This window comes from Hyaena hyaena, unplaced genomic scaffold, assembly GCF_003009895.1.
Source record: "Hyaena hyaena isolate Hyena2069 unplaced genomic scaffold, ASM300989v1 scaffold_192, whole genome shotgun sequence".
Taxonomy (NCBI): Eukaryota; Metazoa; Chordata; class Mammalia; order Carnivora; family Hyaenidae; genus Hyaena; species Hyaena hyaena.
Window position 1 is genome coordinate 1,408,235 of NW_024080825.1, and position 19,787 is coordinate 1,428,021.

General features: G+C 40.5%; 1 protein-coding gene across 2 annotated transcripts in view; it reads left to right on the forward strand.

Moving 5' to 3' along the window:
- DIP2B (disco interacting protein 2 homolog B) overlaps positions 1 to 19,787 on the forward strand; it is a 230,570-nt gene that overhangs the window by 174,755 nt on the left and 36,028 nt on the right. For both annotated transcript variants that reach the window (XM_039241344.1, XM_039241345.1), the window contains exons 13-22: positions 2,653 to 2,755; positions 3,955 to 4,019; positions 6,080 to 6,173; positions 6,660 to 6,779; positions 8,634 to 8,748; positions 9,803 to 9,942; positions 10,846 to 10,982; positions 14,342 to 14,422; positions 16,618 to 16,745; positions 18,521 to 18,635. In XM_039241344.1, the coding sequence (XP_039097275.1) occupies positions 2,653 to 2,755; positions 3,955 to 4,019; positions 6,080 to 6,173; positions 6,660 to 6,779; positions 8,634 to 8,748; positions 9,803 to 9,942; positions 10,846 to 10,982; positions 14,342 to 14,422; positions 16,618 to 16,745; positions 18,521 to 18,635 (1,098 nt within the window). The remainder of the gene's footprint in view (positions 1 to 2,652; positions 2,756 to 3,954; positions 4,020 to 6,079; positions 6,174 to 6,659; positions 6,780 to 8,633; positions 8,749 to 9,802; positions 9,943 to 10,845; positions 10,983 to 14,341; positions 14,423 to 16,617; positions 16,746 to 18,520; positions 18,636 to 19,787) is intronic.

Consider the following 19,787-nt stretch of genomic DNA (forward strand, 5'->3'; position numbering starts at 1 on the left):
CTTGGTATTGAAGGTCAGTGTACCATCCGGAATGGTTGCTAACATCAGTTTGAGCAATTAAGTCCTTCTGCGTACCAGATACCAGGCTAAGAGCTGTTTCCAATGCATTATCTCAGCCAGTCTTCACACGAACCCTGTGAGGTCAGGGCTGTCATTAAACCTGCTTTATGGCTGAGTGATATTCCATGTTGTACACACACACACACACACACACACACACACACACCATCTTCTTTATCCATATATCAGTTGATGGACATTTGGGCTGTCTCCATAGTTTGGCTCTTGTTGATAATGCTGCTATATAAACTGTACTCAGCCATGAAAAAGAATGAAATCTTGCTATTTACAATGACATGGATGCAGCTAGAATGTATTATGCTAAGCAAAAGAAGCCAGTCAGAGAAAGACAAATACCATATGATTTCACTCACTGTGTGGAATTTAAGGAACAAAACAGATGAACATATGGGAAGGAGGGGAAGAGAAGAGAGGGAAACAAACCACAAGAGATTCTTAAAGATAGAGAAAAAACTGAGTGTTGACAGAGGGAGGTGGGTAGGGGATGGGCTAGATGGATGATGGGTATTAAAAAGAGCATTTGTGATACGACCACTAGGTGTTATATGCATGTGATGAATCACTGAATTCTACTCCTGAAACCAATATTGCACTGTATGTTAACTAACTAAAGAAGAAAACCTGCTTTAGAGATAAGGAGACTAAGACTTAAATGAACTGAGTAACCAACCGAAGTCCACGTGACTCAGAAATAACAGAGCTAGGACTTACATTCACATTTGTTTCCCTCTAAAAGCTATGCCCTTGATGCCTTGACTCGGCATCCTGCTTGAGACATATCAGTAAGTGCTTCCATCTGTTTGCTAAGTTGATGATAAACCAGTCAATAAATTTAAAAAGCTTGAGGGGAAAAAATTCTACCCAACCTTGAACCCTGTGGTGGTAACTGGCTGTAAAAGGGAAGAGAGTGGGCAGTAGCTTTGAGAGGTGATGTGTTAATGTGGGAGGTGAGGAGGATGGCTTTGAAAGATGGAAGAGACTGGAGTATGGTTAGATGATAGACAAGTAAACAGGCTATTAAAATAACAAATTTAGCAATCATCTCTCGGTCCATATCGTCGCTCAGTGAGGATATACTTCATCACTGCATCCTTCTTAACACTGCTGACTTCCCTGATTGCTCCCTCAATTCTCCTGTCTCATTGACCACTCCTTTTCAGACTCTTAGTGGTTCTTCTTTAAAAAATGAAGGGCACTTCATTGTGTGGCCCCTGCTTGACTCTCTGGCTTCACATAGAACTACTGCCCTCCACATTTCTAGACTTTGACTATTCTGAATTAACTTGCAGCTTTCACTTAGGACCATCTCATTACCCACAGGACATTGCTAGTGAGCTTAAAGTATCCTCTGAGTCATAGGGAGCTATTAAAGGCTTGTCAGAAGAGTTTGATAAGAATAAATATGCTGTTCAAAGATGTATCTGGTTTGATTAGGTGAAGAAGGAAAACAGGGAGTCCAGGTTTTACAGTTATCTGAGTAAGCCCAAGCTCATGGTGATAGGGATAGAGAAAAGTGGGTGGACTTGAGAGATAGGAAGGAAGTAAAAGAGACAGGACTTAGGGACTGACTCTGGAGAGGGAAGAAAGATTCTCAGGTTTCTGACTTGAGCAACAGGGTAGATGGTGACATCCTCTACCAAGATAGAACATACAGCAAGAAGAGTTCACAGGCATGGGGTGAGGATGAGGAATACAGTGGTGGATTCATTGGGTTTTATAGGAGTATGGATCATTCAAGGGGAACAATTGACTCTACAAGTCTAAATGTCTGGAAGGAGGGCTGGGTTAGAGGTTGAGAACAAGGAGCCATCAGGCCTGTGTGGTATCCCGATGGAAGAAATGTGAAAAGAGAAAGAACAACAGAACTTTCAGGAAATGCCAACATTTAAGGGATGGGCAGGGCAGAGGAAATGGAAGGGGGAGAGAAAGGGAGGGATTATGAATAGGAAAGAAGAATATCACAAAAGCTAAGGAAGAAGGCAGTGTCAAGGAAGGAGCTGTTAAATGTTAAAGAAATGTAGGCAAAAATAAAGTATCCTATGTCCTTTTGATTTAACAATCAAAAGTTGCTGATCTTGGTAAAAAACGACTTGGATGAAACATTGAGGAAAAAGCAAAATGAGAGTTGATTAATTTATAGGAGTGAATAGGCCATTTCTGGGTGTTGCCCTCCCAACCTGCGCACTTCTGACACACAGGGACCACATCTTACCCACCTGAACTCCACGGTGCCCTGCTTGCCGCGTTTTTGATATGGTGCTTCCATTAATGCAGCTCAAGTCACTTATTTGTTTAGCTTCTTTAACAGCCACTTGACACTGATGACTAATTAAACTTGTAAGAATTTTTCACACATCCTTTGTTGAGCTTTGTCATTCGTCAGTGCTATCTTTGCATGATTAGAGTTTGGGGCCCCAGTGTATAGTCTCAGATATTCATATGAAACATATTAAATGTAGCCCATTACCATGGCTTATCTGCGTTTCATTTTTGAATTCTAGTTTGTCATTTGAAATAATCCATTTTATTGTGTTTCTTACGCTTTTGTTTTCTGTGATTTTTTTCCCCTAGTATAAAACAAGCAAAGAAGGGAGTGTGATGGGAGTTACAGTGTCCCGCCTTGCAATGTTGTCTCACTGCCAAGCGCTGTCCCAGGCCTGCAATTATTCTGAAGGTCAGACTTTATCCCGTGACTGCCCTCATTGTGAGCTTCAGATATATGTGACCGTGAGCAGAGTGCCCAACGACTGGGCCCCAGTTAATGGCCAAATTCAGAGTGACATGCTCTAAGACACATTCTTGGCTTGCTTTTGCTTTTCATTTTCACAAATATGCTATAATTTAAAGGAACTAAAATGCTGGGCAAACCAAATATGTAAAGCATGATTTCTAGCGTGCAGAAATAGGACACAAATTAAAACCATGTGTTTATTAGCTGCAGAATGTTACATGTCTCCATCTCCCTGTGTATATAGAGCTGACACCAGTTGTACATTTAGAGTTAGAGTTAAAGAAATCCAGCTACCACAAAGCACAGAGTAAAACACAAAAACATATTCCATATTGTGAAACTTCAGATGTTTTGATACAGCATAGTGACTATATGCCTTAGAATATTCTTTACAATATTAAATTTGTTAGTGTTTTATTTTCCTTTCATAAAATGAAGCAAGGTATACATGTTCTTTATGGAACAGCATTCTTGTCTGATAAAATGTATATATGTAATGGAAGCAATCAAAAGCCAAAAAAAATGGGGATTGATTAAATTATAATATGCTCAAGTAGTGGGTTATATATACCCTGAGGCATTAAGAGTCGTATTCTTGAATGTTAAAGATAATAACTTTATTATTTTTATATAATAAATATAATTGAATAAATATAATTGAAATTATTTCAATATATCATTAAGTGGAAACAAATTAGATACAGTGCGATGTGCCAATTTTGTTATGGTCGATATCTGCCTAGATATAAGGATACTTAGAAGTATGTGTGTGTACAGATATAAATATATATATATACACCAATGTATTTTTTTACTTTCTCTAGGAAGTATAATTTTTTACATGTGTTTCTGAAACTTGCAAAGCTTCTAAAATAAGCATGCGTTCCTTATATAATTAGGGGAAAAAATTACCTCTTAGAAGATAGTACCTACGTCATAGTGAGTTTTAGACTCTGACCTTGTTCTGTGATCAGTCTCCTCTAGCCAGTTGGAGGGGACCCTCAAGTAATCCAAAGCTTTTATTGATTTCTTCACAAGTATAAAATCAGTTGTTTAATAGAGACAAATGAAACACTTCTGCTGCTTAACACTAAAGATGATTTCCTTTTGTTTTTTTCTTCCCCCTATTTTTTCAATCTTAGGGGAGACAGTGGTAAATGTTTTAGACTTTAAGAAGGATGCTGGGCTGTGGCATGGCATGTTTGCGGTAAGTGCCTCAGGATTATGGCCTTTAGTGTGAATTGTGCTTGTAATTCAGGTCAGTATGCTAGCTGTGGAACTGGAGCCTCTCCCAGTGGTTATTTGAAATGTAAGCCCTTCCCCCCCATCAGTAATATCTTCCAGAGGAATTTTGTAATACAAATGGTAATTTTTTTTTAAGGAGAATCTAATTCCGTTTTTTCTTCAATGTGTGGTTGGACATACTCTTCACATAACTGTGTAGGAGAACTTAGGATCACATATATTTTAAACATCTTAAACATCTGCTATGATGACTCAAAACCATTATAGTACCACTTTTCTACAAACAACTCTATATTTATGATTAAGGTACGTTTCAGATTTACCTCTTCTCTTTTCTGAAGAAAGGATTTACATCATAAGTGTATTTAGATCCTGGTAACTGTGCTTAACGACATCTAACTTATCCATTGGGCAAAATATGTTGAGTGACTCCACGCAACAATTAAAAAATAGAGTAACAAGGTTGATCAGGCTCCTTTCCATAATAGAGAAACAAGTAACATGCTCTGGGAGTTAGAGAAAGTTAAGTTCCTCCCACTTCCAGCATCAGACCATTTTTATAGAAGAGCGACAGTTGAGTTGGACTTTGAAAAATGGGCAAGATTTAGCCAAATGGAGATATTTTGGGTGTGGAGGTAAAGAGAGGGGACATTTAAATGGGAAAAACTACCGTATATAGTGTGCATATTTGGAGGAAAGAGAGACAAAGGGTCCAAGAGTTGAAAAGGACCTTCGAGGTCTCTTCCAACTTCTTTGCATTGTACAGGAATCTGAGAAAGAGTAGCAAATGAAGCCTAGGGGAAGAGGAGGAGGATCCCTTTTTACCCAGGACACCTCAAAGTAGGAAGAGCCTGTTCCTTGAGTTAACATATTTTCTAGCTCATTTCTGAAGCCCTTCCCATTGGTTAAAACACCCTTTTGAGGGGTTAGAGGGAATTTTCTACCTGTGATACAAAGAGCGCAAGATTGGGATGTGTAGAAAGAACTGTATTAACACCATTTTGTCCTTGAAGTCCAAAAGGATTTGTCACTATAGCTAGAAACTTGGGGAAGGGAGGTAAAAGAGGTTTACGGTGGTATCTTGTATTTTGGGGGGCCACTTAGGTGATGACCACAGTGGCCAATCTAAATACCAAGACTTAGTTACTCTGTGGGCTGGATATCTTTGGGGACAGGGGGTCCTGTATACATTTGGTTTTGGGGGGGGGCAGGAGAGACACCAAATTCCATGACTCCCTGAACTCACCCAGCTTTATCTACCCAAACACCTAATAAGTCTCAGCAGGACCTCCTGTAAGAATCAGGGAAACTCTGATTTCTTGCTTTGTAACACCCAGCTCTTTGTGGTATGTCATGAGCATGTGCATGATGAAAGTGCTTAGCGGGTTGGAGGGTAGTTTGGCAGTATCTGGTGAATTTTAAAAGCTTATGTCCTATGACCCGGCAGTACTTCTTTTCTGTATCTACTGTAGACAGACACTTGCACATGTGTGCAAGGAAGGGAGTATAGATATGTTCCTTGAGAAACATTGTGTGTAATGGCAAAAAGTTGTCAATGATAGGGAAATGCCTAAATAAATTATGCTATAGTCATATTATGGAATAGTGTGCAGCAGTTCAAGAAGTAGTATGTAGATCTCTTGTCATGTGCATAGATTTAGCTCTAAAACACTTTAAGTGAAAAAAAGCAAGCTGCCGATCTATGTTTGATCTGATGCCTTTTAATGTTAAAAATACTTTTACCTTTCCATGGGGACAAATATATATGTAATTATACAGTAAAAGGGCCAGAAGGATACATGCCAGATTCATAACCGATAACCTCTTAGGAGGAGAGGAGGGAACCAGGTTTGAGGGTAGGTAGCAAACAACACTTCAGCCTCAGAGGTTATATTTCAGGTTTTTTTTCAAAGAGCATGTATTACTTCTATGCCTAAAATCAATTACAAAATATCAGTCCAGTTTTAAAATGCTAAGTATGTGTTAGGTATTGATTACTTTTTGTCTTTCTCTGCTTTTCAGAATGTAATGAACAAGATGCATACAGTTAGTGTGCCCTACTCTGTGATGAAGACTTGCCCACTCTCCTGGGTCCAGAGAGTTCATGCCCACAAAGGTAGTTACACAACATCTGAGCTTTAATTATCTGACTATTAAAACTAAGATTTCAGGGATTTTCAAATTGCTCTTCTGGAGACACAAGTCTTTGCCTCAGTGCCTTGACAGGTTTTAGAATTCAGTCACTATCAAATTAGGTATGTTGTCTGTTTCATCTGACTTGATGTCCTTTCTTATGAGTTGAGATGAATTTGGCTGAATCTGAGCCCTGAATTGGATTTATTGGCTGCTGTGGTGTTGAAAGCTTCTTTGGCTGAGATTTATGGCCTGCCTGCAGGTCACAGTAAGCAAAACAATTGTGTGTCCATGTCAGTTGTTACTGCTTCAGAGCACTTGGCACGATTTCTTAGCAGCCTTTTTTATTTTCTCTAAGTGAAAACCATGATCCCTAAAATAAGTAAAAATGTTTTTATTATAGTATAGTAAATATATACCAATCCTAGTATGCATGTATGTGTTAACTTTATCCATTTTGAATTTATAGCCAAAGTAGCTTTAGTAAAATGTCGAGACTTGCATTGGGCTATGATGGCACATCGGGACCAAAGAGATGTGAGCTTGAGTTCCCTTCGGATGTTAATTGTAACTGATGGAGCTAATCCCTGTGAGTATTTCTAGAGTGCGGGTGTGGGAATAGCCTTTCCTTTGGTAGGCTGAGGTTTTTTTCCCCTTTCCGTAAGCATTTTTTTTTTTTTAATTTATTTCTGAGAGAGAGAGAGAGTATGAGAAGGGGAGGGTCAGAGAGAGGGAGACACAGAATCTGAAGCAGCTCCAGGCTCTGAACTAGCTGTCAGCACAGAGCCCGACGCGGGGCTTGAACCCACGAACCGTGAGATCATGACCTGAGCCGAAGTCAGACACCAACCAACTGAGCCACCCAGGTGCCCCTCCGTAAGCATTTTTTTAACATCTGTTTTGAAATGTAATTCACATACCATAGAACTCATCCATTTAAAGTGTGTAGTTCAGAGTTTCCTGGGCGGCTTGGTCGTTTAAGCACCCAACTTCGGTTCAGGTCATGATCTCACGTGCTGTATGCACAGAGCCTGCTTGGGATCCTCTGCCTCCCTCTCTTTCTGCCCCTCCCCAACTTGTGCTATCACTCACTCTCTGTCAAAAAAAACATTTTAGTAAATAAATATATAAATAACTAAGTGTGCAGTTCAGTGGTTTCAAGATACGCACAGTTGTGCAACTGTCACCATGAACTAAGTTTAGAAGATCATCACCCCTCCCATTAAAAAAAAAAAAAAACGCACAAACACATAACCATTGGTAGGCACTCCTCATTTCTCCCTCTCTGTTCCCTAGCCTTAGGCAACTGCTCATCTACTTTCTGTCTCTACAAACTTACCTACTTTGGACATTTCATATAAATGCAATACTGTACATGGCCTTTTGTGATTGGCTTCTTTCACTTAGCATGTTTTCAGGATTCATCCATGTAGCATGGGTTCATACTTCATTCCTTTTCCTTGCCATGTAATATTCCATTGAATAGATATAACACATTTTCTGTAAGCTTTCAAAAACACCCCTTCTTGCTCATTTATATCCTTTTTCTATCATGTGACCACAAGGAGTGATAAGAAGGTGACTTGATGTAACCCAAGTGTCTGGACTTTATGTAAATTCCCCCTATGAACAAATCAAAGGACTTTGGGAAAGCTTTTGGAGATCTTACCATGTTACCTGCTTTTCCCTCCAAGCACAAACACCCTGACCCTCCACACAATAGAATCAGGTAAAGTGTTAGAGACTGTGCTCTTGGGGTACCTGGGTGACTCAGTCAGTTGAGCATCTGACTCCTGATTTCAGCCCAGCGCATGATCCTAGGGTTATGGGGTTGAGCCCTGTGTCAGGCTCTGTACTGAGCATGGAGCCTGCTTAAGACTCTCTTTCTCCCCCTCTGCCCCTCTCCCCTGTTCATTCTCATTCTCTCTCTCTCTCTCTCTCTCTCTCTAACAAAAAGAAAAAGAAATTAAAGAAATTGTGCTCTTTGCCATAAGTGTATTTCTGTCAGTAGTCACAATGATATAAACACAGATATGAGGTTAACCTTAATAAGAAGCAAACTGGAGAATATCACATAGAAGAGAATATTAGCACTAGACTGGCTAAACTAGTTACTTCAGGAAGCGTTTCTCACTTTCAAACGGCTGCCTGTTGGCTGCAGTACATCTCTGCTATTGATTGGGCAGTTTGGTAGGAGCAGCCCTATTCCAAGTTTTAACTTTAAATAGTGTCCGTGACCTTTTATGGGCTGGCTGAGCATTTATTTGTCCTTGAAATGTATGCACCCTCTCACAGGCACAATAAAATATCTGTATGGAATTAATGAGGTACAATGAGAATTCTCATGAGAAGCAAATGTGTTGGCTCTCCACTCTTTACCAGTTTTCTGCAGTAATGAAAATCACAATTTTAGCTTTCATGTTGATTTGTTCCAACTCCTTAGGGTCTGTGTCATCCTGTGATGCCTTCCTGAGTCTGTTCCAAAGCCATGGACTGAAACCTGAGGCCATCTGTCCATGTGCTACTTCTGCTGAAGCCATGACTGTCGCAATCCGCAGGTATTGTTTAGAATGTCAGTGTTCTTGATGTATGTTACAACTTTGATCAGATGTGTAGTATTTACCGGGTGCTGACAAGGGGTGCTAACTAATTTTCTGCTTCATCAGCCTAAAAGTGAAAATGACTTTGTAAAGCAGTTGGAAGCATCTTGTTTATTTTTCCCACTCTTGCCATAAGGGTAACTGGTAAACTGAAAATATACTTTAATTATTCTCCTCTCGTGTTTGTGAATGAGTTCTTTTTCTGTGTTGTTTTGCTCTTCAGACTCCTAGTTAGCATCTTAGAGTAGAAATAGGCTGTCCTTGGGATGCCTGGGTGGTTCAGTCAGTTCAGCATCTGATTCTTGATCTTAGTTCAGATCATGATATCACAGTTCATGAGTTCCAGCCCCATGTTGGGCTTTGTACTGACAGCACGGTGTCTGCTTGGGATTCTGTCTCTACCTCTCTGCCCCTCCTTTCCTCCTTCCCTTTTTCTCTCTGTCTCTCTATCTTTCTCTCTCAAAATACATAAATAAATTAAAAACAAAAAACCATGAAATAGGCTGTTCTTGGTTATAGCTTAAGTGTGGAAAGTACACCCAAGCCAATATATTCTTAATAATAGATTAAAATTTAGGTGCACCTGGGTGGCTCAGTCAGTTAAACGTCCGGCTTTGGCTCAGGTCATGATCTCACAATTCATGGATTCGAGCCCTGCGTCGGACTCTTGTGCTGACAGCCAACTCAGAGCCTGGAGCCTGTTTCGGATTCTGTGTCTCCCTCTCTCTCTGACTATCCCCTGCTCACGCTGTCTCTCTCTCTCTCTCAGAAAATAAATTTTAAAAAATAAAACAAAATTTTTTTATAAATAAAACATAAAACTTACTTTTTCCACCTGAATGAATGTAGACCATGCTTTGTATATGTGAATTTTATTAATTTGACATGTTTTTGGTAGAGAAAATGAGGATTTTTGTGTGTGTGTCGCAGTCAGAGAAAATTTGCTTTTATATGTACATTTGTGTTAATATCATTTAATTTGTCAAATTTGACAAGTTTATTTTGTTTTCAGGCCTGGAGTTCCAGGGGCCCCTTTGCCAGGAAGAGCTATTCTCTCAATGAATGGATTGAGTTATGGAGTAATACGGGTCAATACTGAAGATAAAAATTCAGCACTGACGGTCCAGGATGTGGGCCATGTAATGCCTGGTGGTGAGTTCTTAGGAGCACCATTTGGTTTTTCAAAAAGAGTTGCCATTAGAGGTATTAGAACCTGATAAAAATGAGATCCACAGCCAGGAATAAAAAATTTAGTCTCTTATCTTCTCAGACCCTGTCTAACAGTTCGCTGATTCTAATTATACTTCCTTTCCAGCGGTACTGTATGATGTCCTTGTGAATGATTCCATTATAGTTGTTCATATGGAAAGCTTAAGTACTGAGTTGCACTAAAGTTGTCTGGTTTTCACTGCAATTCCCCAGACTTTGGGGCTGGGTTTAGAAAGTTTGAGCACACTGCTCCTGTGAGTGTTTGAGTTTGAGTTGCCCAGTGGTAAATTAATTTCACCTGTTTCTTTGGATGTTGTAGTCATTTCTAATACGATACTGTCTTGGAAAGCTTTGGTATGCCTCTGTCATAGTTTTATTTGCTGAATTTTAAAAATTACGTGTTTAGGGGTGCCTGGGTAGCTCAGTTGGTTAAGCGTCCAACTTTGGCTCAGGGCATGATCTCATGGTTCGTGGGTTCGAGCCCCGCGTCAGGCTCTGTGCTGACAGCCAGCTCAGAGCCTGGAGCCTATTTCAGATTCTATGTCTCCTCTCTCTGACCCACCCCAGCTCATGCAGTCTCTCTCTCTCTCTCTCTTAGAAATAAACAAAACATTAAAAAACACATAATTTTTATTGTTATTATTTTCTTTTAATTTTATCATCAGGACTAAAAGATGGAAATTCAGACTATACCTATGTAGTATCAGGTCTATGTTTGACATTCCTGTTGGTTTTCTTTCTTAATGCCATTCAGTAAACGCAGATCTTTCCTCGGAACGATGAAGCTGTTATTTTACAAAGGTTTTCCAGAATCCCTGTCCCTTAACTATATTTTCTGCACACTAGGGATGATGTGCATTGTGAGACCTGATGGGCCTCCTCAGCTTTGCAAAACCGATGAAATTGGAGAAATCTGTGTCAGCTCTAGAACGGGAGGCATGATGTACTTTGGGCTTGCTGGTGTGACAAAAAATACATTTGAGGTACGTGATATTAAATTTGGGGGGGATCTTATTTGGTGAGGTCAGGGTGTCACTGGGTCAGATGACCTGGCTGATGGGAAACAGCATAGTGTAGCAGCTGAGAGACTGTACTCTAGAGCCAGACTGCCCAAGTTCAAATCCTAATTCTGCCACTTATTAGCAGATCTTGGAGGAGTTGCTTAACCTCTCTGCGCCTTAATTTCCTTATCTTTAAAATGTGGGGAATCATAGTACATACCTCCCAGCATTGTTGTGAGGACTAAGTGAGTTAATGTTTGTAAAGTGCTTCGGACCCCCCTGGCACACAGGAAGTACTGTTGATCCATTACATAAGTGAAGGGTAAAAGGCCTCACTCTGGTGAGTATGCCATCCTTTGAGCTTCATAAGCCCCAAAATTTAATTTTAAGAGTACAGTGACATCAGATCCAGCTCTGCAGAGGAGACTCAAGGTAGCTGAGCCTGTAAGGACTGATGTCAGCCAGAACACTAAGTTACTGGTGACCTGTCCTATCACAGGGGCAGGTTGTTCCCATTATTCAGTCTTTCATTCAACACATATTTATTGAGCACCTGCTGTGTGTCCAACAGTATTCTAGATGCTTGTGGTTCCTCAGAAAAATGAACGGAGCTCCTCAAATAGCTCTTAGGCTAGTGGAAATAGCACATTGTTTTCCTGCAGACAGTTCTGGGTATAAAGACACATTGTAATGAAAGTTTGCCTGGTGAGGCTGGAAATCAGAACAGGTATAACAGATTATCTATATTTCCTAATTAGGATTAACCTGCCTCAGGGTGGCTTTTAGGGAAGAGAAAATTCCATTTTATGGGCCATGATATTAGGGTTTATTATATGACCAACTGCCAACGTTCAGTTCTTTGAACTTACTTTTTCATTAATTGTCTCAGTATCTACCATCATTGGTACATACGAGTACATAATTATGTTGTGATAGACGTCACTGATAGGAGAGTGGTACCTGCATGAATGGTGTGGTAACTGGAAAAGTGAAGGACTCCTGGGCTGACCATCCTCTGTGTTTACACAGCCTAGAATGGTGTAAATTATTAAATGTCTATTGTTACCATCAGCACATCATCAGTAGTAGTAACTACATTCTTGGCCTGCCTTCAGAAGTTGTGACCGACTCCCCTTGATAGGTGTGGGCACTGATAAACTCTTAAAGCACACGTTCACCATCAGGCTCTTGATTTGCTCTCACAGGTGACTCATTCCCTAGGCTGCGTGTCTATACATTTTACTAATTTAAATCTCACCCTACTTCTTTCCTTTTTAAATGCTTGGAGTACATATGTTTCCAGTATCTGAGTTTTTCATCATTGTGTTTTCCTTACTATAAGCAAGATCCTCAAGCAGTGTTTGAAGACACTGTTAGTATTTTATTACATTGCCTTTCTGACAAGAGCAACTGCCTAGCCACAATTCTCAGATTTTAATATCAAACTGCTAGGTCCATAGTGATGAAGAAGTTCTGAAATCTGCAGTATAAATTTAATGAAAGGGAAGTAGAATAAAAATCCTAACCAACAAAGGAGAAAACTATTGCCTGTTTTTTTTTTTTGCAAATTAAAGTTTCTAAATTTTGAGAGGGTTTTCGAGTGTGGTTAACATTTCACTAGGACAGAAGACCTAGTAATGACTAGAAAACGAAGTAAAGTGTATCTTTAAAAATAAGCTACTGGTGTGAAAAACTTTAAAGAGCTCATGCCTTTTGTACAAATACACAGAAGTCCGTACAACAATATTCAATAAAACACATTTATACCAATAAAATGAGTGGCCTTCCTCGCTGGAGAGACGGCTTACATTCTAAAAGTACTAATTCTTGTAGTTTCTAGTTTCCTGGGTACAGACTCTGACCCAAACACTGTGCTTGTGCCTGCAGATCCATTTACATTCCCTTAATCTTTACCTTAACCCTGTGAGAGGCATTGGGAGCTCTGTTTTATGGCCAAAGAAACTCGGGCTTCGAGAAGTCCAGGAACTTGCTAGTCAGTACAGAACTGGAAATTGAACTTGATCTGATTCCGAGGGCTGTGCTGCCCTGGCCCCCATGCAGTGATATGTTGCAGGACTGTTGAACAGAGGGAGCTAGGGCAACTGTTACCAACTTGTAAAGGTATCCAAACATGTATGTTATGTGAAAACTAGACAGTATGTGAAAAAAGCAGGTTATAAAACAGCATATATAATAGGATTCCTTTTATTAAAAAAATAAATTCTTAATATGTTAATATATGCATCTAAAAAACTCAGCGATATACAACAAATTGTAAATGTTTCTCTCTTAAAGGGGTGTGGATACTGAAGTCACTATTTATGTAATTTTAATTTTTCAACAAGTGTATATTACTATTATGAGTTTCTTAAGATTTTTTTTTTTTAATTTTTTTTTTTTTTAATGTTTTATTTATTTCTAGGAGAGAGAGAGACAGCGCGAGCAGGGGAGGGTCAGAGAGAGAGGGAGACACAGAATCCGAAACAGGCTCCAGGCTCTGAGCTGGCTGCCAGCACAGAGCCCGACGCGGGGCTCGAACCCACGAACCGCGAGATCATGACCTAAGTGAAAGTCGGACGCTTAACCGACTAAGCCATCCAGGCGCCCCTCTTAAGATTTTTTAAAAATCAAATATAGGGGCGCCTGGGTGGCTAAGTTGGTTAAGCGTCCAAATTCGGCTCAGGTCATCATCTCGCAGATCATGGGTTCGAGCACCGCATCAGCCTCTGTACCGACAGCTCAGAGCCTAGAGCCTGCTTCAGATTCTGTGTCTCCCTCTCTCTCTCTACCCTTCCCCCACTCACGCTCTGTCTCTCAAAAATAAACATTCAAAAAATTTTTTTGATTTTGTTTTTATGCTCATTTATTATTGAGACAGAGAGAAACAGAGCATGAGTTGGGGAGGGGCAGCCAGAGAGGGAGACAGAATCTGAAGCAGGCTCCGGGGTCTGAGCTGTCAGCACAGAGCCTGATATGGGGCTCGAATCGATGAACTGTGAGATCATGACCTGAGCCGAAGTTGGACGCTTAACCGAATGAGCCACCCAGGCATCCCTCAAAAAACATTTTTATAATAAAATAAAAATCAAATACGTTTGTTCAGAAAAAGCTAAAGGACACCTGGGTGGCTCAGTCAGTTAAGCGTCTGACTTCAGCTCAGGTCATGATCCCATGGTTCATGGGTTCGAGCCTGGAGCCTGCTTCGGATTCGGTGTCTCCCTCTCTCTCTCTCTGCTCCTCTGCTGCTCACACTCTGTCTCTCAAAAATAAATAAACGTTAAAAAAAATTTCTTTTAATTAAAAGGAAAAAGCTAAGATTTTGACTGCTTTCTGTCCTTTAGGTAATTCCAGTCAATTCTGCAGGCTCTCCTGTTGGAGACGTGCCCTTCATTCGGTCAGGATTACTGGGGTTTGTAGGGCCGGTAAGTGATGTATTCATGTTTGTTTTGGTGTATCTGATCCATATATTTAGACTTTACAAAGTTTTTGTCACAAAACAGAACAAATTCAGATTAGTTCAAGAGTTTTACAGGGTCTCTTTTATATTTACAGTGGTATCTGTAAGAATGTCATAAACTGAGCTAATGTTTATTGCTTTCATTACCCACATTCACTTGACTCCTTTAAACTAAGACATTTTTTATTTTCAAAAATTCTTTTCACTTAATCTTGCTACATTTCTTTGATTTGATTTGTATGTTTCACTGAGTTAGAAGAGTACTAAAAAAAGTTACCTTCAGTAGCAGAGTGAGTTGCACCTGGGTGGCTCAGTTTGGCTAAACATCTGATTTTGGCTCAGGTCATGATCTCATGGTTCATGAATTTGAGTCCCATATTGGGCTCTTCGCTCTCAGCACAGAGCCTACTTCAAATCCTCTGTCTCCCTCTCTCTCTGCCCCTCCCCAGCACGCGCACTCATGCTCTCTTTCTCTCTGGCTCAAAAATAAACACTAAAAAAATTTTATAATAGCAAAGGGAAACTGTAATAGTGTGCAAAGCATTTTCATACAAATTATCAGCACTACACCATGTGTAATAATAAATTTTTCCAATGTAAGCAGTTTGTTTTCCAGCAAATGGTATTTATAGGCACTGGGTTCACAGAGACCATTAGGATACAAAATCTGTTCTCAGAGAGTTCATGGTTAGTTTCATGAGCCAACAAAGAAGGCAGAAAGCCAGATTATGAAGGGTTTTACATAATGTTGTGGGAAGTTTGGATTGTATTTTGTAAGTAACAAGACATTTGTGATCATAGTTAAACCCGTTTACCTCTATCCAACTCTCTTTTACCTCTTTCCTATTTCTTCTCCTCTTACCGGCTCAAGTTACATAAGAAAAGATCTAATTTTACTTCCTCCCCACCATTTATGGGGGCAGGGGGTGTGAGCATACCTCTAAGAGGATTGCTGCCCTAGAAAGAGAAGTCTGTACCTATTGTCTTGAGTAATCCTCTCAGCACCAGAAAATTCTCTATAACCTAGCTCTTTTTAAAGCTTACCTCTCCACAACTGAAGGCCAAGATGGAACTGCAGGATCCCGTCTGCATTCCAGAAAACAGGACAGGGGAAAGAATGTATCCCACCATCTCTTAAGGAAGATTTCTGGAAGCTGCTGAGCAACACGTCCCCATATATTTCATTGGTCTGAACTAGTCCCGTGGCCACACTTGGCTGCCTAGGGGCCCTGAAATGCAGTCTTTATTTTGGTCAGCCGTGCCCAGCAGTGAAAGAAATGGAGAAATGGGCAGATCAGTGTCTGTCTCATTCTCTTTACTTACTTCCACCATAGCACTTTTCAGACTCTGTTGGAAATGGCTAGTTTTTTTCCTGTCTTCTCAGATTAGCCAATGGCTTCTTCAGGCTAGCAGTTCTATCTTACTTACATAAGCCAATCAGCATATGGCACTACATTGTGCTCAATAAATCACTAAGTGACATTCACATAGAGATGACTACCAGACAATTGAATATGTATAAATTGTCTAGGAAATGTAGGACTTGTGTAATGAATGGAAAATTCAATTTATTGCAAATGGGTCTAAGAGAATTATTGAGGATTACAGTGATATCTTCAGGGTGTTGACAGCAACATTTCCTCCAGCTCTGTTATCTTCTTGGAAAGGGGAGGCTCCTATAGTGGTTCTTAGACCTTTCTTTATTAGCCTATTTCTAATCTTGCCAGATGGAAACAGCATTACCCTTATAAACCTTGAACATGCATCCTCACATTCAGCTGTTTGCATCTCTTCCTAATTCCAGTATGAAATGAGTTAACAAATTTTTTCTTTGCATCCATCTTGTGAATAGCTACAGATGAATTAATACAACATAGTCATGGCTGAGAAAATAAAATATGCTTGTGTGGAATCCTAGTTGCTTTCTTGTAAAACTCCTCCCTAAGAATAAATGTAAACAAATTCCTTTCTTATATACTGTAATTCTTGTAAAATGCTACTGATTTCTCCTCTTACTTCTGAGGTATGAAACACTTTCTTAGAATCCATAAAACACAATGTTGTTTTCTTATATTTTTGATGAACTGTATTTCAAACTCTATTTCAAATTTTTTGCCATTTAAATAATGGAAATCAAGGTAAATTTTTATTACCTTTCAGGGCAGTTTGGTGTTCGTGGTTGGAAAAATGGATGGGTTACTGATGGTTAGTGGTCGAAGACATAATGCTGATGACATTGTTGCTACTGGATTGGCTGTTGAATCAATAAAGACGGTTTACAGAGGAAGGTGAGTAGTACAAAATTCAGATGTTAGCACCTGCAGTGGAATCTAAATGTATCTTTACAGGGTCATTTGAATTGTATTCTATAGAGTCTCTAAGTGATTGGGTTCTTTTTTGGTTAAGCATAGCAGGCATTGGGCTTTAACTATTTATCTCAACATGGCTGGCTATTTGGCTCAAATTGAGAGGAATAGGATATAACCATACCCTATATTTCAGTTTTAATTCTTACTCTTTGTTGAATTCTGAGGACTGCGGAGAATTCTCCTAAAACATTGAACTTCCTACTTTCCAACAACATGGAAGTAGTGCCATTCAGACTAAGATAGATGCTACTTTGTAGGAATTTACATCTGAGAACTGTTTCTCTTAACTCGTCTCTAAATTGCTATAACATTTTAACACAGAGATTGGCATAGTACACAAGTGCTAATTGCACATTCCATGGATAAAGTCAATTACAAATCCTCTTTTCTTCACTTATTAATACAAGAAAAGATATTTGGTACATATTTGAGTAGTTGATGTCCATCCAGTAGTTTATTTACAATCATGGATATGTATCCTTTATGAATGCTTTAGCATTCCTGGTGTCCCTTTAGTTTTTTAAGAAGCAGGAAAAATTAATGAAACCAGTAGAGAACCATTTCCTAAAACGTGTAGTGTTTGTAGTGACGTGGCTTTCTCTGAGATGTAAACTCAGTAGGATGCTAGCCCTTCTGTCTTTGGTCACTGTTATATCCCCAGCACTCAGCACAGCGCCTGGCACGTGGTAGGTATTCAATAAGTATGAATATTTATTCATATTCAATAAATATGTGCAAGGAAGGGAGATGGTCCTGCATGCTGGCACCTTCAGTTCTCTGGTGACTTCCCATTCTTTCATGCATCCATTCAACAAATATTTATTGGGTGCCAGCCGTGTGCCACTGTGGTGCGTGCTCAGAGTGTGGCATGTGGCAGTGAACAAAACAGGCCGGGTTTCTGCCCTTGTGAAGTTCACATTCACATTGAGGGAAACCGAGAGTAACTTCAAAGACAGGGACATAGAAAACGTGGGATGGTGATAAGGGCCATGTAGAAAGAACACCCTGGGGGTGGGAGCGTGCTGGCCGGTTTCTATAGGGTGGTCTGGGAATGCCTCGCTAGTAAGGGGACGTTCGAGCGGAGACCTCACTCAGAACATCCCCCTCCCCTCGGCCTGCCGGGTCCCCCTGCCTGCCCTGGCCTGGCTCTGACCTCTCCCCACCGCTCTCTGCTTACCACTCTGCTCCAGGCACACTGGCCTTCTTGCTGTTCCTCAAACCTGCCAAGCTCGTTCCTACCTCAGAACCTTTTCGCTTTCCGTTCCTTCTGCCCGGAAACCTCTTCCTCCAGATCTTCGCATGGCTCGCGTCCTCACTTCACTCAGGTCTCTGCTCCAATGTCCGCTCCTCAGGGAGGCGCTCCCCAACCACCCCGCCCTGCCTTGCCTTTCTTCCTGGTGTAATACGACAACATGACATTATTTTTATATATATGTTCTGTCTCTGACGTGCAAGCTCCGTGAAGACAGGGACTTTGTCTTATTCACCACTGAGTCCCAGCGTTCGTGCCAGTGGTGCTAGTACATGTTTTTTGAGTCCTCATTTTGATGGTAATGACTGTGGCATTTTCTTTTCTAAACTACTCATTTCTGGGTAGTATGGTGGGGACGACTCCTCTCTGTAATTCCAACTGAGCAAAGCAAGTAGGACTGGTTGTGAAGGGAGTCCTGATGTGTTTGATCTGTCTCTCTTAGAATTGCTGTGTTTTCTGTGTCTGTATTTTATGATGAGCGCATCGTGGTGGTTGCGGAACAAAGACCCGACGCCTCAGAGGAAGATAGTTTCCAGTGGATGAGCCGTGTGCTGCAGGTGAGCACGCCTGGGGTGTTTGTCGGGGCAGCCTGGCTTTGCTGTCAGCGGTGATAGCAACCACTGACTAAGTAAGCCTCCCCTTTGTTGGGCCAGTTGTGCCACCATATTTCTTCTTCCCAGTCACTACTCAGATATTCCGGGTACTATTAGCAAAGTAATATAATTAGTACCATTTCTCCCTCTGGACTACATAGGATTTTCCTGCTCAGGTTGCCAGGAACAATTGAATTGACCTGCCTCAGCAAATTCCCTCACTTGTTTTGTCCCTGAGTGTTCACTACCCAGGAAAATTTAAACTGACCATGTGTGGAACACGTCTTTGACAGAAATCAATCCACTTCTCAACCACATGTGTGTGTGATTTGGTGCCTAGTGTGCAGGAATCCCAGCAAATGTAAGATGTCATTCTTACTAGCAGCTTTCCTGTGGAGTTAGAGAGCTAGGGAAGGAGAAGATCTGGGCTCCGTGTAAGGGATATGTTACTAGTAGTTGGGGTAGAGTTGAGGAGGAAGGGTAGAATGATGAAAAGAGCCTAGTCTTCAGTTTGGAATTACAGCCTTTGAATCACAGCTCCTCTTCGTACCAGATACACGCGTCTTTAGGCAAGTTACTTAACTTTGCTGAGTTTATTTCCGAATCCATAAAGCGGAGAGAAAACAATCTTACAGAGCTGTGGGAAGGATTAAATGAGATCACTGTTTGAAGTATACCATGTGTATTCAGTAAATAACAATGGTGATTATTATTAACATCAAAAATAATAATCATAAGCGTAATCTCCAAGAAGTTTAGAGAGACGCACTGTTTTCAGTAACCTTCTCTTTCACTATTTGTCTACTTAGTACTCATCACCACATTTCAGAGATGCTGTTTGCTGCATTAGCCATGGTCTAAGGCACATGAAGGCCAGAACCTCATCTGTCCTGATAGTCATGCTAGTACATCAACATAGGAGGCTCAGCAAATATTTGTTGGGTAACGTATGGCCCAAGAAAGCATGGACTGTCCTTAACAAAGAAAATTCTGTGTTATTGGAAGTGTTCCCAACATCAGTAAACTTATCTACTTGGGGCATTTGGATATTTTCACTGTGAGTTAGTAGTAATGTTGTAGAAATAATGCAAGCCTGGGGCACCTGGGTGGCTCAAT